The 16049-nt window shown below is 36.7% G+C and overlaps 1 protein-coding gene across 1 annotated transcript in view; it reads left to right on the forward strand.

Annotated features, from left to right (window-relative positions):
* LOC136237121 (serine/threonine-protein phosphatase PP1-beta catalytic subunit) overlaps positions 1–5340 on the forward strand; it is a 35182-nt gene extending 29842 nt beyond the window's left edge. The window contains exon 8 of the mRNA XM_066027419.1: positions 5081–5340. Within this exon, the coding sequence (XP_065883491.1) occupies positions 5081–5176 (96 nt within the window). The 3' untranslated portion in view covers positions 5177–5340. The remainder of the gene's footprint in view (positions 1–5080) is intronic.
* The last annotated feature ends 10709 nt before the right edge of the window (positions 5341–16049 follow it).

Below are 16049 nucleotides of genomic sequence, written 5' to 3' on the forward strand. Positions count from 1 at the left end.
GTTGTCTGGCAAATTTATTTGTCTTTCAAACATTAGTCTAATGCCCAAGCAGTTGAACAAAGCTAATAGTACGGTGACACACTTCGCTAATGGGTTCTAACCCCTCTTGTAAAACCTGCAAAACTCCATTGACCAATGAATTTAGTATGCGGTGCAAATTACGGGAACCACTTGTCCATTTGAAACACAGCTATTTTAGGTGTGTAATGCCGTTTCCTATCCCTATTAAGAGTCATATATCCATGGTCAAATCAACCACCAAGCTAATGGAACAGTGGAATTGGAAGCCGGAAACAGAAAATGGAAATGCTCAAGTCGTCATACTGTATAAATGTACCCTAGAGTAAACCCTTTGTTTAGTAGCTACCTCTTAAAGACCACCTCCGTACAAAGACCATATTGTAGTTATATCTCAAAGATATCTAAGGTATAGTTACAAATAAGACCACTTTATGATCACCTTTATAAGACCACCTCTTCACATTGTAATAATACCTACGTTCCAAACATAGTATTTCTTGACTTTATCAAAACAGTTAGTTCAGCTTAAAAGTCTAGGCTCTCAAGGTTATGAGATCTCTGATAGCTACAGTAGGTTACAGCGTACTACAGTAGCTACACTTCACTAGCATGGACTATTTTACATTACACATTCTGGTACAAACTGAGCGATGCAGATAGCCAGATGACTTGAGTGAAGTGTGGACCAAAATGTGGGAGATGGGATTGACTCCTTTTTTGAAATACGTGTTTACAGCTTATCAAATATTACCATGTAAAGAGGTAGTCTTTGTAAAGGTGGTCTTTATGTGGTCTAATCAATTACAGTGGATCATTGAGTATGCCTTAGCTGTCTTTAGAACCTAATTACAATGTGGTCTTTGAATAGAGGTGGTCTTTGTAAAAAAGAGAAGTGACCACTAAGTGAGAGTTTTACTCTATAAGATACACATATGTAACAATTTGACCGTTTCCATTTTCCATCCATTGCCATTCCATTTCATGTAATCTGAATACCAGAGGTGATTATAATTTTCAGTAATGACCATACAAATGTCAGACCACGTCAGGCAAATTGAAAACACTGGTTTGAAGTGCTTTCTGGTCATCTTTGTTCAGTATGTTCATTTCGTAGACTCGAACTGCAGTGGTTTTCAGCCATCACACAATCGGTAGGTGTCTATATGCAGTAGTAGACAAAAAAAAGTTCCTGTTGCGTTTTATGTTTTTGTTGAGGCATTTCCGTTTCGTAGTGTTTCCATTTTGCTAGTGTTTTAATTATTGCTGAAAATGCGTTTTATTTTTGCAGAGGAAATGGAGTGAATGAAGAGTTGCTAATAAAAGTAAGTGAATACTGACTAATGCTAACACACTTACTGTCACAAGAGGCGAGGCTCACAGAAAGTACAGTAGCTGACTGCAACAAACAGCGAAGAAGACTTATAACTAGTGTTACATGCACCGATAATCGGTTGAATTATCGGAAACAGCCGATATTAGCTAATTTTACAAGTATCGGTTTCAGATACGAAGCGGAAATAATTTGCCGATTGATCGAAACCCACAGTCAATCGTTAATGATGGCAATGAACAGGTGAAAGTAAAGAAGGTGGTGAATGTACCAGTAAGTGGTTTGCTGTAACTTTTGGCTTGTTTGTTTGCACAAGTATGGTTGCAAGGCTATATGGGCTGTGTATAGTTATCGGCCGCCCAACGCAGTTAGTTGATCGCTCTTCACAAAGGGTCTGGAGTCCCACTAAAAACTGTTTGATAAGCTGGCTTAGATGTTTTATAACTACTTGGCTTCCTTTCCATGAAAGGGGTTAGTGGCAAAATTGTAGAAAACATTGTAAAAGTCGGCCGCCCATGCAATTAATTACACTGATTACATTATCATTACAAATGCAGTTTATACACATAAACTTTAGGTGATTTTCTTCTCCTCTCCTGTTCTGAAGAATTGAAGAATATCGGTAAATATCGGCATATCGGTTACAGGAATTAGCAAATAATCAGTATCGGTAAATGTGAAAAATGCATATCGGTGCAATACTACTCATAACCAACTATTCTATTGTTTATTAAATCATATTTTTGTAGTGTTCGAGCGAACTTTGCCTAAAATACTAGCACCTACACTATTACACTTTCTCCCTAATTAGTGCTCACTACCTATTTTATCTGAACAGAAGGAAATTTTGTTACTAAATTAATAGTGTGCCATTGACAAAAATTAGTCAAAGTATATAGAAATATATCATACATTAAAATATAACTTTTAGAAAAGGAGACATTAGTAGAGATAGCAGCATCCTGGCTGGTTTTGCTTTCTAGCACATGGTGGCTTCATAGCAACAAACCTGTGATTAAAAAAGACAATAAAACTAATTGTTTAACAGTTGTACTAACCTTCTGTAGATGATGTCACAGTTCTTTTATTCCACTTAGTGTTATATTGGCTTGTTTAAGCTGACACGAATGTTAAACTGCCAACTAGCTTCCATCCCAGACTCTCGGAGCATCGTAGCAACGATTTTGCTGGCCAATGGTGCACAGTATTATTCATTGTCTCGAATAACTTGGCAATGGCTTGTACAACTGTTTGCAAATATCACAAACGCTTCAAAAACGGTAAGACTGATGCTAGTGTTTAATTCTGTTCTGTAAGCAGTTTCTTAGCCTTCTATTGCACACAACAGAAACGGAACAAGACCTTTTTTTTGTCCGCTACTGTAGTACAAGTTTGGTGATAAACACAAACAGATAATATCATTTTGTCTACTTCTGGCGATTTAAAATGTTACCCACATGATCAACAGTGCTGTATTTTCCTTTCAGTACTGTATTTTCCTTTCAGTGCTGTATGGAAATAATAGCACTCTTATTCATTAGATCTTCACACACGCAAGTGCTTTAAGATCACTTTAAACCCCAGTGCGTGGGAGTATCAAAGCGCCGCGCTGGGTTATAACTACCATACAGCTAGACAGAGCGGCGCTGCTATTGTACGATATATTAGTTATCACCCTGTTGCGGAGCCACTCAGTCTCTTTCGTGACATCATAATAACCGCGAATGGCATTGTTTACCAATGGAACAAAGAGCCAAATAAGGAAATATTGATACAAAACACACCAATACAGCACTTAAAACTACCTAAATCTTACAAGAAAACTGTTAATCCTTTACACAATAACACTACAAGTTACCAATATGATAGTTTAACAAATGTCAAGAATAGTACGTGACGATTTTCGCTCCAGCAATCACTCCCAACGGCCACTATGGTGAAGAATTAACTTCCTCTAGCTTCATCGTTCTATCTTGGACTATGGTAGCCACTTGTTGATCTTTATTTTTCTCTTGCACACCACGCGACACCACCATACCAATTTCTGACGAAGGCGAATCGTACCTGGAACCGCTGCTTCATAACACCGCCCTTCGCTACAGTTGTAGGCAGTATGTAAGGTCTCTCTTGTAGCTACGAAGTAGAATCTCCACACAATTCGGATGAAATCTTGAGCACAGTGACAGGAACTCAAACCGGAACTTAATTTATTATCCGTAAACTTCTGCACACTGGGATATAAAACAGTTATATCCCGTATACTCAGATGATATCACCCTTGTACCGGGATATAACTATGACTTATTGTATGTTGTGTTATTATGTTGTGCATTGTGTAATTAAGTTGTGCATTTGGCCATTTCCATGTTGCTTTGTTTATTGTATTTATTTTGTACTGGCATGTGAGTCTCTGTATGTAACTGTCTGTATATTCTGGAAAGGAAGAACAGCCTTGACTGAATTCCAGAGTTAAATAAAAACTAAAAACATCGTAAATGATGCATAGCTACACAATAGAGATGCAACGATACAGTGTGTAGACGTATCGATATATTGCCTCTGGTGTATCACTATACAGCGATATATTGCACTATACAAAGTGGAGTCTAAGCAATGGTCCTATGTTGTTTTTTAAAGTTTTTGTTTTTTAAGAGAAATAAGTGAGCTAATTTTTCTTTGAGAATCATTACATACTTCTCAGTTTAACCACAATGTACACTAATTTGATTGTCAGCCATGTTAACAAGCCACAATATGTCGATATATCACGATACACGATATATCGATACAGTTTGACTTTGTATCGATACAGCAATATTGTCTTAAAATGATACGATACGCGATATATTGTTGCATCTCTACTACACAATCAACTTAGTGATTATCTAGGATACATATCCTACAAGTAGAAGGAAAAATTAGGAATTTTAAGCTGGATTAGGGATCAAAGAACAGAAAAGCAGGGAAACAATGAAACAGCTAAAAAGTTGTGAAACAAGGGAGGTTGCCTATACCTGCAGATATATTAGTGGGCATCTAATCCCTACTCTTCAGTCTATAACCATGACTTAATTGTCCACTAGGTATAGGCAACCTCCCTTGTTTCACAACTTTTTAGCTGTTCCCTTGTTCCCCTGCTTTTTTGCACTTTGATCTCTAATCCAGCTTAGTATTCCTAAATTTTCCTTCTACTTGTTTGTTTACTTTTTTAATAACACAATTATGACAACTGAATCCACGTGTACCACATTAAAAGAAAGAATGGTGCCAAGCATTCCATAAAATAATACCCAATAATCAATTACGCACTGAAAAGTGAGGTGGCCATTTTGGCTTGGCTAATGCCTAATCAATACTGCCAAGCTGTTACGAAGGAAATTTGAGGTTGATTTTACAGTGATATTTTTGAGAAAGAAAGCCCAAACTACATGATTCCTAATATACAGTGCGGTATAATATGCAGTACTACCGTACTGTATGATACTAGCTATATGCAAGCAACATACAGCAGTGTGATACTGTCTGCATTATGAAAGACCAATGCTTATTATTCTTTTTTGGTTTGCTTTATCGTTGTGCATGTCAATCCGTAGCTGCTCAGTGGCTTAACTTGGGTGATCGGTGTTCTATAAATGCTCAATATAGGACTATTGTGTTCTGTATGGCTATTATAGTGCTTTGATCCCCCCATGCAAGGTCCTTTATATCTTGACTCTTACTTTACTATAGATATTGAAGCCTTCTGAGAAGAAAGCAAAGTACCAGTATGCTGGCCTTAATTCTGGAAGACCAGTAAGCCATGGAAAAGATGCAAGACCAAGTTGATTGAGTACTATCTACAGATTGTACATTACTTGTAGTTATGAAATAATAACTATATATACTCTTTTATTTTTAGTAATCAGTGTATGATTGTAATGTATTGTGAATGATGTTGCATGATAATAATATCTATTTTGCAAAGTGTAAGAAAATAACACTGAAACATATAGCAGTTAAGACATTCAAACAGAATTATCAATTTGCAGTTTTCGGTGTCAATAAATGCCACCAAAAGCTATTGACATGACCAAGCAACTCAAGCATCAAACATACTAAAATGTAGAAGGTGATATCAAAGCAAACTAAGGTTGGAGGGAGTAAAGTGACTGTCCTGGCAAAGCGGGGCTAACCCTAGCTTGCCTAAAATTCATACCTATAAATGCAGGATGAAACCAAGGCTGAATCCAACTCTAACCCTAGCAACAAAGTTAGCCTATTAAAAAGGCTTCAAGCTGACTAAAGTGCATGGTCACCTCTTGGAAAGTGAAAATATTCAGCTTTAATCTTCCAAGATTATCTGCTTAGTATGCTCTTTTTCTATTATGCATATCTCTATGTATAGTAGCTGATCATAATAACTGAACTAGTAATTTGGCAATGTACTATGAAATAGGTGGCCAAATTACTATTCAAATGGAAGGCTGGATGTAAATACAGACAGTGAAAGACATCATTTTAATTGGTTGACACTGTTTACAACCCTAGGAAGTGTGAAATATCCCAGTAAACAGGTGTTCTGTGTGCAATAGTCGGTGTAGTGCAAACATGGACATATATAGTAAACAAATAAGTTGATATTGTCATGAATAGCCGTGTTTGCAATTTTAATTTTGCTAAACAAACACTTGTTTAAACCATTACAGACGATTGCACAACCTTTACAACTGAATTGTGGATACTGTATGTCAGCCTTATGTTTCTATTTTATTGCAAGTACACGCGAAACTGTATTGAAATGGCAGGTAATCATCCTGTTACTACTACAGCAGGAAACCTACAGCTTGGATTAGGAAACCTTCTGTTGTCTCTAAATTCAGGGGGGGTGCTTGGGGCGCTGAAGCACCCCCCCCCCCCCCCCCTCCAAAATTTTACAATGAGCAAGCTAGGAAGCTTCTAGAAGCTGTAGTACAAGTACAGTTGCATTTTATACACATGTATGGGCAATGTAAAGATGGAAAAAGCAAGGGGAATAGCTAATCTTATCCAAGAATTACTAAAAGTGGTTCAAAATTATACTTTTGGAGTAAGTCTTACCATAGAAGTTGCTAAATCCGAAATACTCTAATAAAACATCCATGATTAAAACTATAATTTTCAAGAAGTTACCAGAGTGTAAGCTGAAATTATACCTATTCTTCTAGACCTGTGCATTGCTACCCTCATCATTGTACACCAAACATCCTGCCATATACCTATCACTTCAGGTAAAAGATTTATACCTTTAATGTACTATAAATTATATAAAACATCATTAATTGAAAATCTATTCTGAAAAAATAACCTTTTCTGTCAAATAGCTTAAGTTTTTTTAGGCTCTGCTACAAACTTGATTCTTGGGTTGAAATGCTTCTCTTGAAAATAAAACAGTAGTCTTATATTATAGTGAATTTCTTAGCTTTTATAAAGTTCACAAGGCTGCAACATCTGAGAGCTGTTCGTTTTTGTTTCCCTCAAATCCTATGCTACATTTGTATAAATCTAGCAGCTTTGGAGTTTGCACTATCAAATCCCTTGAAACTCAACTTTAAGCTTAAATGATACTGCAGTATTTATGTTGTCATGATCATTGTGTGCTAAAAAGGGGTTAGTTGTGGCCAAAAACTAGTTTTATTTGTAGACTAGTTGTAAAACAATTATGATGGATGGATCCATCATTTTAAAAGTTAGATTGAAATAGCAACCTACACTTCAGAACAGTGGCTACATATGAAGGTAGATCCTATCCTGTGTTTTAAATATTCTCTTTGACCTTAAATTCAATTAACTATACACTCTTTATTCTCTTTGACAAGCCACTATTATACATTTTCTTAAATTCAGATAACAAGAAACAGTGTATAATATATAGTTCTGTTTTTTTAATTAAAATTACTTCCAACTGAACTCATTCAAATTAAATTACTTCCAACTGAACTCATTTATCTTGTACCCAGATTTGGTTAAAAATAGCTTCTAGATTCAATCTTGTGATAGCCATTTTCCAAAATTTTCCAGGGGGGCCGGGAGTATATATGCAACCAGATCTAGAGCCCCCCTAGCTAGAGAATTATATACAGTTGAGTGCACATGCACTCCACATCACTGTCTACTTGTCCTCTCCACTCCCACTTACCCTTTCTACTGTTTGGACAGCTAGTGTAGTTTGAGTCATGAGATGCTATACTTCAAAACACTAAATTTGATTGTGTGCAGCTGCTGATACCCATATGTTTCCACTACTAGTTCTTTAAGATGTTAGTCTAAGATTGAATTTTAGCTACACGGCTGCACCCTTTAGTTATATTGACAAGCTGCAGGGGAATCATGGTATCACATAAACAAAGTGACATCATTTTTTCACTCAAAATTACTACCAAATTCAATCTAAATAGGCCAAATTTACAAAACTTTCCTGTGGGGGCATGCCCCCAGACCCCCTAGATAGAGCATGCTCCGCATGTTGAGTGTGCTTCTCACACTAGTTGTATCAACTATCTTGCTACATATATAAAAGTCCATATTAGCACCCCCCCTTCTGAAATCCTAGATCCGCCCCTGTACTCATACTTCTGAACACTCATCTACTGTGAACTTGCATTATATAATAACATCTTAATTTCTATCATTAAAAGTTCATGCATGTAGGTACTTTTACAACTGCATTTATGTTTGGATAGGAGTGTACAAATGCTTGTATGCAATAGTTACAGGCAGGATTGCATTTATGTACTCATTTTTGAAAAGAACTTAATTATGGCAGCCAAAAAGCTTTACCTAGCACTAAAGGATAGAAAAATCAGCTACCCTTGTAGGCATACATAACTTCATTTTGCACATCCTTACATGCATGACTATTGTTGTGTACCGTGGAAGTCCCTAACATAGCTAAGGTGTACACAATAATAAAACCACCTCGATCCATGTAATTATAAGTCTAATATTACAAACGGTAAAGTAAATAGGCGCTTCGCACGCTGTGCGTGCGAAGTGCCTATTTACTTAATCGTTTGGTCACTAGGAAATTAGGCAATTGGAATTTGCAAATTCCAATTGCATAAGTTTCAATGCTCAAAGTTTAAGAATTTATAAACACTGCTGACCTGGTTTGTTACCATGTCGGGCGTTAATTTCCTCTGTTCCTGACATGGAAAATAATTTAAAATTTTGCATTCAGTATGCACGTGATGTAGCAGCACCAGCCTCAGTACAGAACTCAGTCTACCCCAGAAAGTGATCAGCACACAGAGGAAACTGCTCAAAAGGACTAAAGGTACAGAGGAAACTGCTCAAAAGGACTAAAGGTAAGTAGGATAAGTAGATACACACGTTGAGATTATAGTGTTTTGAAAGGCTAGTGTGGTACCAGACTACTTTCTCTAAATAAAATGCACCAGTCTGCCGTGGCTATAGTAGTCTTGCGTAGACCAGATGGAATATTTTCTTAGTGTGTGAGTGGGGAAAAAGTGGCCAATCAGCACCCACCATAGAGCTGGTGAAACATTACACAGAAATTTTATGCAAAGTGTACCAGATCACTTATTGCCCACCCACACACAAAAGAAGAAAGTTGGTCTGATCTTAGCTATATCATAGTGATGTTGGAATGGGCTCCTTCACCCCATTGGTATTCCCTACTTTTGGGGGAATGGGAGGCGCGGCTATAGTCTCGCATGGCCAGACCACTTTTTCTCTGCACGGCGCTTATCGATTGGAAAATATAAGTGCCTGCTCCGAAAAGGCCCTGGAACGGTTAGCATAGGCAACTCGTTTCTAACACCCCCAACCACTACGGAGGGTGTTAATGAATTCCAACAAGCTTTCGCCCACATCTCGACCCATAAACATTCAATATTCGGTTCTACGTGTTTTCAACAGCAAGATTTCAAACCGTGCCGTGACTGACACCGTAGAGCCTGCTTCACTGGCAAGTAGTGTTGCACCGATATGAGATTTTGCTGATATTCCGATAACCGATATTGAATAATGCTTTCAAGCCGATAATTGTAGCCAATCCAATATAGAAGAACATATCTATTTTGTAGCAATTTTTACTAGAAATTTGATTGTAAGGATCAATTTAGCTTGTTTATAGCAGCAGTATTGCTACAACAACAGCTGACAGTACACTGAAGTAGTAATAACAATTTGTGATGCAAGAAATACAACTAAATGCATTTGTAAACATCATTTGGTGTACGTGATCATGTATTTTTAAATACATACACATATCTGTATCTGCTGCTTTTTTCATTGTGGTGCCGATCCGATACCAATATACAAAAAACAAGCTGATATGTGGTTTTTCCGATAACCAATCCAATTATAGGTGCAACACTACTGGCAAGTACCGTGAAGAAGGAAGGGTATGGTTTAAAATACAAAATATGTTTACCTGTTAGGCATAGTGTCAGTCGCTTTTGTCACCAAATCCATGCCTCACTTTGAATGGTACACGACTCATCCACTGGCACTGAAGTGCCAAAAAGATTTAGAATTCAAATTTTGCAGCACTTTTACATTCAATATGATTTTATAATTGTGACCTGATCTTGGAAACCTACCTTTTTGGCACATTAGTTTATTATCTGTTTAATAGCTTAAATGAGGTATTGGGTGTTTATCTATCTTGTGTTAAAATTTTAGTTTAATATCCTTAGACGTGGCTGATTTACTGTCCGGTACATTACAAACTAGTGCATTAAGTTTTGTGAGTGATTAAGGGTGACAAGTGGTACTTTGTTTACCAATAATTCCATATATGGTCTGATATAGTCACCAAAGCTCCTAGGAAAAAGAAGCTTCGGGTGGGAAACTTTACAGCAAGAAAGTTTAATAGTTGCTTTATACAAACAAATTGTTGAAATTTTCATTTAAGTTTTTGTTGTATGTAGAAGTCAAGGGTCAAGGTACACTCTTGGTAGGAAATCCAACTTTTGTGGATCGTTAACCGCCCTGAGATCATAAGGTGGGTAATGTACTAGAGCAGACACCTTATTCCTTATACAGGTACCTAATAAATTTGACTTTCATGGCCAACATCAAAGGTGGGGCTATAACTACCATATAGCCTAAGTATTTTGATGGGCAATTTTTTCAAGGTTAACCCTTAAACCCACAGAGAACTTTTTGAAAATGCATGTTTACACAATATGATCACGCCGAAGGGCACGCATAGTGACACTAGGTGGGGTAACTTAATTCTTACAGCCTACAAACACACATAGATTTAAAAAGTGTGTTCACTGGACTACTTGGAGAAGGTTAAATGAGCACTGTAACTACAGTGGCTTACTTGTTATGAAGTGATGAACATCGACAAGTCAAGTCTCCATGTTTCAAAATTCTTGCCATATGTTTACTTTTGATTGTGGGTTTACTCACGTAAATCATATATTGCCTGATACAAAAATTCACGACAAGTGGAATGGAAGTCACTGCAAGGTAATAGGAACAACTACCATCGAGTTAGCAACCATTTTATAAAGGTATGTAAAGGGTTTCCATACCGAAAAGTTATTTTCATGGCTAGTCTTGGCCTCACCATGTAATATTTTATTTTTTTGTAACCAGATGATAGAGCGCTGGTATCACATGCCTCTGACATTAGGCGAAAAATTCTAAGTGTCAGTTTAACTGTTAAATTAAAGTATGAATATACTCAATTGATATTTGTTCTCCACTCTACATAATACCCTTGACTTCTCTACTACTCTAGATTTTTTATGTCGCAAATTCTATTTGTATATTGTATCATTGTCAAGTTTCATGGTAATGAATTATTCTTCCCTAAGATTGGCCATGCATTGGGACTGTTTAGTTCATGCTTGTAAGTTTAAAGTTTGCTCTCAGTGTGTTCCAGCACAAGTCCGTCCAGTTATTTAATAAGCTTTATCCACAATTGCACCATAGCACAAAAATGGCAAAAAGAGTGGGGATTATTTGTACAGATAGCTATTAGAAGGGATACTTTTTGAGATTTTCCTCGTTAAGAAAGCGGGAGAAATCTCTGGTATAACTTGTTAACTATCTTTCTATGTAGACACATGCACATTTGCTCTTCTCGAATACTCCAGATCTGCTTTTAAAAATAAAACCAGAGCTAGGTAAGTATCTAAAAGTGTGAAAATGCATTTCCCAACAGGGTTTTCTCCTGCTTTCTTCATGGGAAACATCTCAAAAGCTCATCCCTTCCAATGGCTCTGTTCAAAGTACCCCCACTTGTAATTGTGAATAAGACACTTTGGGACCTTTGAAATGTAGCCCACCTAACTGAGCTAGTGATGACGTGGTATAACAGGAAGAGTAAATGCTAGATGACACGTTAAGCACAGAAACATCTTCTGAACTGTTTTATAGTTTAACTATCATGTTTTTCTTGTCAATCGTAAGGGACATACCCACTTTCAACTCAAAAGGATAAGCTATTTCTGGAAGTCTGCAAGGCCTGTACCAATGTTTTTCAGTTATTAAATGCCTGTAAAACTTGAAAGGAAGGTAATTCAAAACATCTAAGGAGAGTCGTGGCATCCGTGTTTTAGACTTCCAGAAACCACCTCAAAGCAAAGTTTACTCGTGAAAGTTTAATACAAACTTCGTTTTGCTTTCCCTACGTACAAGCTGCTTTATATCATTTAACGATTTTGCTTACGTGGGTGTGTATAGACAAACATATATATATAGATAAGTAGTAGATAGGCATGCACACACACACTATACCACACACACACTATACCACACACACACTATACCACACACACACTATACCACACACACACTATACCACACACACACTATACCACACACACACTATACCACACACACACTATACCACACACACACTATACCACACACACACTATACCACACACACACTATACCACACACACACTATACCACACACACACACACACTATACCACACACACACACACACACACACACACACACACACACACACACACACACACACACACACACACACACACACACACACACACACACACACACACACACACACACACACACACACACACACACACACACACACACACACACACACACACACACACACACACACACACACACACACACACACACACACACACACACACACACACATGCTACACACTACACAGAGACACATATGCACATACACACACACACTACACAGAGACATGCACACTACACACACTGCACACACACACAAATACACACACACACAAATACACACACACAAATACACACACACTGCACACGCATGCACACTACACCACACACACTCTACACACACACCACACACATACCCTACACACACGTGTTGGATAATATAGTCTAAAAGTATATGTGTGCATGTGCTTTCTCCATTTTCCATTTTGTTATATCTAGTGTTGTTTTAGTAATGCATTTGACTTTTAGTTTTAGTTAGCTGCAGATAGAAAAAAGTTTTAGTTAAAGTTTGAGTTTTAGTTACCATCTTCAATACATATTAGTTATAGTTTTAGATGCTAGATTTTATAGTTTTAGTTAAAGTTTTAGTTTTAGTTGCTATCTTCATTACAATTTAGTTGTAGTATTAGATATTAGATTTCATGAGTTTTAGTTACAGTTATCCATACGGTACCATTTAAAACAAATACCATAATACTAAATATGATCATTTGGTCTTTCCTGGCCAAAAATATCACTGCTGCAAGTATACCCACATGGCCTTTGGATTTAGATGCAAATACGTAAATCATTTTAAATGTTAATTGCAATGATGTACTTATATGAAGTTTAAACAAGGTTAATATTGGGAGGTATGCAATAATGGTACATACTGACAGCTTGTAATTGATGACCAAGTAGGTGCAATGTGGTAAATGGGTTCCACAAAGCAAAGTAGGCATGAAACGGTGAACATTATAATCAGGATAACTCCATTATAATCAGGATGACTCTCAAAAGCATGCATCAGAAAAGAGTGCACAGATGGCCACATGGAAAAAGTTTGTTCCCCCACAAAGCCCACCCCTAGATCTAGGAGACTACATTCAAAATATGAGTATATTATTGTGAATATATAAGCAGTGCAAATAATAATAAAACAAACAAAAATCATAAGCTAAATTAATAATAATAAATAAATAAATAAAAGATACATGTCAGGCTGGGGGAGGATATGCAGCCACATGCGAGCCTCATGGGATAGACTTTTGCCCCATTCCATGAGTTGTCTTCAACTCAAAAGTTAGTATGAGGTGTGATAGTGCAGGGTTTCATTAGGATTGGTAGGATGACATTTAAATTTCCTGTGACGTCAAATATAGGAGAACTGTGGAACCCTGCACAACTTACCAAAACAACCACCATTACTAGACAGTGGCGGACAAGTTCCACATGGCAAACAGTGTTTGTGTTATTGTATTAACTGTTGAGTGATAAAAATTACACACCTGCAAATTTAAAAGCATAATAAGTCTACTTTTTTGTTGCGGCAAAACATATTCTAAATATTTCCGAAAATACAAGATACACATGCGACAATTAAGGTGCCAAGATAGACAAGGTAAGCACAAGATCAACAGAATGTACTATAGTACCAAAATCAAAATGATCCACTGTAGCAAGTGCCAAAACAATAACTGTAGTAAATATGAAGACCAATTTAGGAGTCAGTGCATACCACCCTTCAATAACTTGATGCAACCCACCATGTTTGGTTTATGCAATAATGAATGCAGCAGCTTACCTACATCATTTTTTTCAAAGAAAACGTATAATTACAAGAGCTCTTATAATTAAACCTGTGATAGTTTAAGTTAGCTATAGCTACGTCTTGCTTGACAACGTCACAGTGGTAACGCTTTTAGCATTAAACCCTTGTGATGATTACTAAATATCTTTATAGCAAAACACTTTTAGCTACTTTTATATACACTGGCAGATAGTATGTGTATAGTGAATTATTAGCTATATGTGTTACTGCAATATAGCAAGGTACTTTTTAACAATTAACAACTTTTATAATTGAAGGTAGTAAGTACTTTTAGTTTTAGTTTTAATTACATGTATACTTGGCAAGTACTTTTAGTTGTAGTTTCAGTTATTTGTAATCATTAAATGATATTTTTAGTAGGGATGGGTGGTATTGCATTTTTGAAGAACAGTATGGTATCAGGAAAAATACCTCGGTATTACTAAATACCTTTTAAACATGGGTAAGCTATGATTTGCACTTATACCCACATTTTTTTAAAAGAAACAAATGAAACAACAATAATATTGTGCAACAAAGTAAGTTTTGAAGTATCCCAAAAAGTAAAAACCATTGTGAATACTTCAACATGCACTCATAGCTCTGTGCTTGTCCACAGCGTAATCATAGTTTTTTTTATTTTTTTATTTATTAATGCTTTACAGCACAAGTGCTGAAGGTCTGTAGGACACCTGGTCCTACAGCCTGCTCAAAGACTTTAGCTACATAAGGTGTGTTTGAAAAGTTGCAGAAAGCAGAAAAAATTCATGACTGGACCCAGGTAGCCTCGAACCTGCAGCCATCATGGTTGTATGAGGCTTGACTTCATGTACGTATGGCCACCACTAAACCACCAAAAATTAATTACTACAACAAATTCGGTATTCAGTATTTTTGAAAACCGCTTCAGTATCTGAAAAATACCTTTTTAACTACTAATACCTAAATACCCTAATTTTCAGTTTTAGTATAAGTTTCGCGTAAAAATTGAGGCCCTTCTAGTTTTAGTTTTAGTCCTTTGACAAATCAGAGAAACTTAAGTTTTAGTTTCAGATAACCAAAAGTAAAATCCCTAACTAAAACCACTTTTAGTTTTGGTTAACTAAAACAACACTAGTCCCCACACCTCTCCCCAAAAAAATACAAGGAAAACATTAAACTAGATCAAGATACTCTAATAGAGCAGTCAGTCAAATACTCTAATAGAACAGTCACTGTATGTAGCACTTAAGAATCCTCCACAGTTGATGAGTATATAATTATGAATAGTGACATCTGCAGTACCATTCCATGGATACATTTAGCTACTAAAAGCCAGCAGATTGGTCCTTTGTATGCCATTCTATATGACAATTGGTTCATAACTGAACTACTACTATCACTGATGCCTACAACTCTTGATCAATGCAGACCGTTTAGAAAGAAAATATTTATTATTTTAATAATCATACACTACGATAGTAGTGTTTAGTAGGGACCACAAAGGAGTAGGTGTGGGACACGAAATAATATCACCCAAAAAACAGCCTAAATTTCCCCTAACGATAATGAGGCAGTATTGGTTAGGTGAAACTAAACCCAAACAGGCTTTCAGATCGACCCAAAACGCTTTCAACAAGTTGCTATGGAATTTAAAAAATAATTTATTTAACGTAGTTTTCTACTGACTGAGTAAGTAAGTGACTGACTGATGCCTTCAGACAAGCATACCTCGATAACGGCTAAGGCTACGGACTTGATTTTTTCACTGTTAGACATTGCTTCGGCCTGACAGGTGCATTTTGGCATACCGCAGTACGTACAATGCATTCTTCATGGACTTACCAGTGTCCTCCTTTGTGTCCCATTCATCTTTGCTGACAGTGAAAAGTGTCGATATGGTGATAGTACGTGATGGTTTCCCTTATGAAGGGAAATTGTCCGCAATTGTCATAGTGGCTATT

Source organism: Dysidea avara, chromosome 10 (assembly GCF_963678975.1).
Source record: "Dysidea avara chromosome 10, odDysAvar1.4, whole genome shotgun sequence".
NCBI lineage: Eukaryota > Metazoa > Porifera > Demospongiae > Dictyoceratida > Dysideidae > Dysidea > Dysidea avara.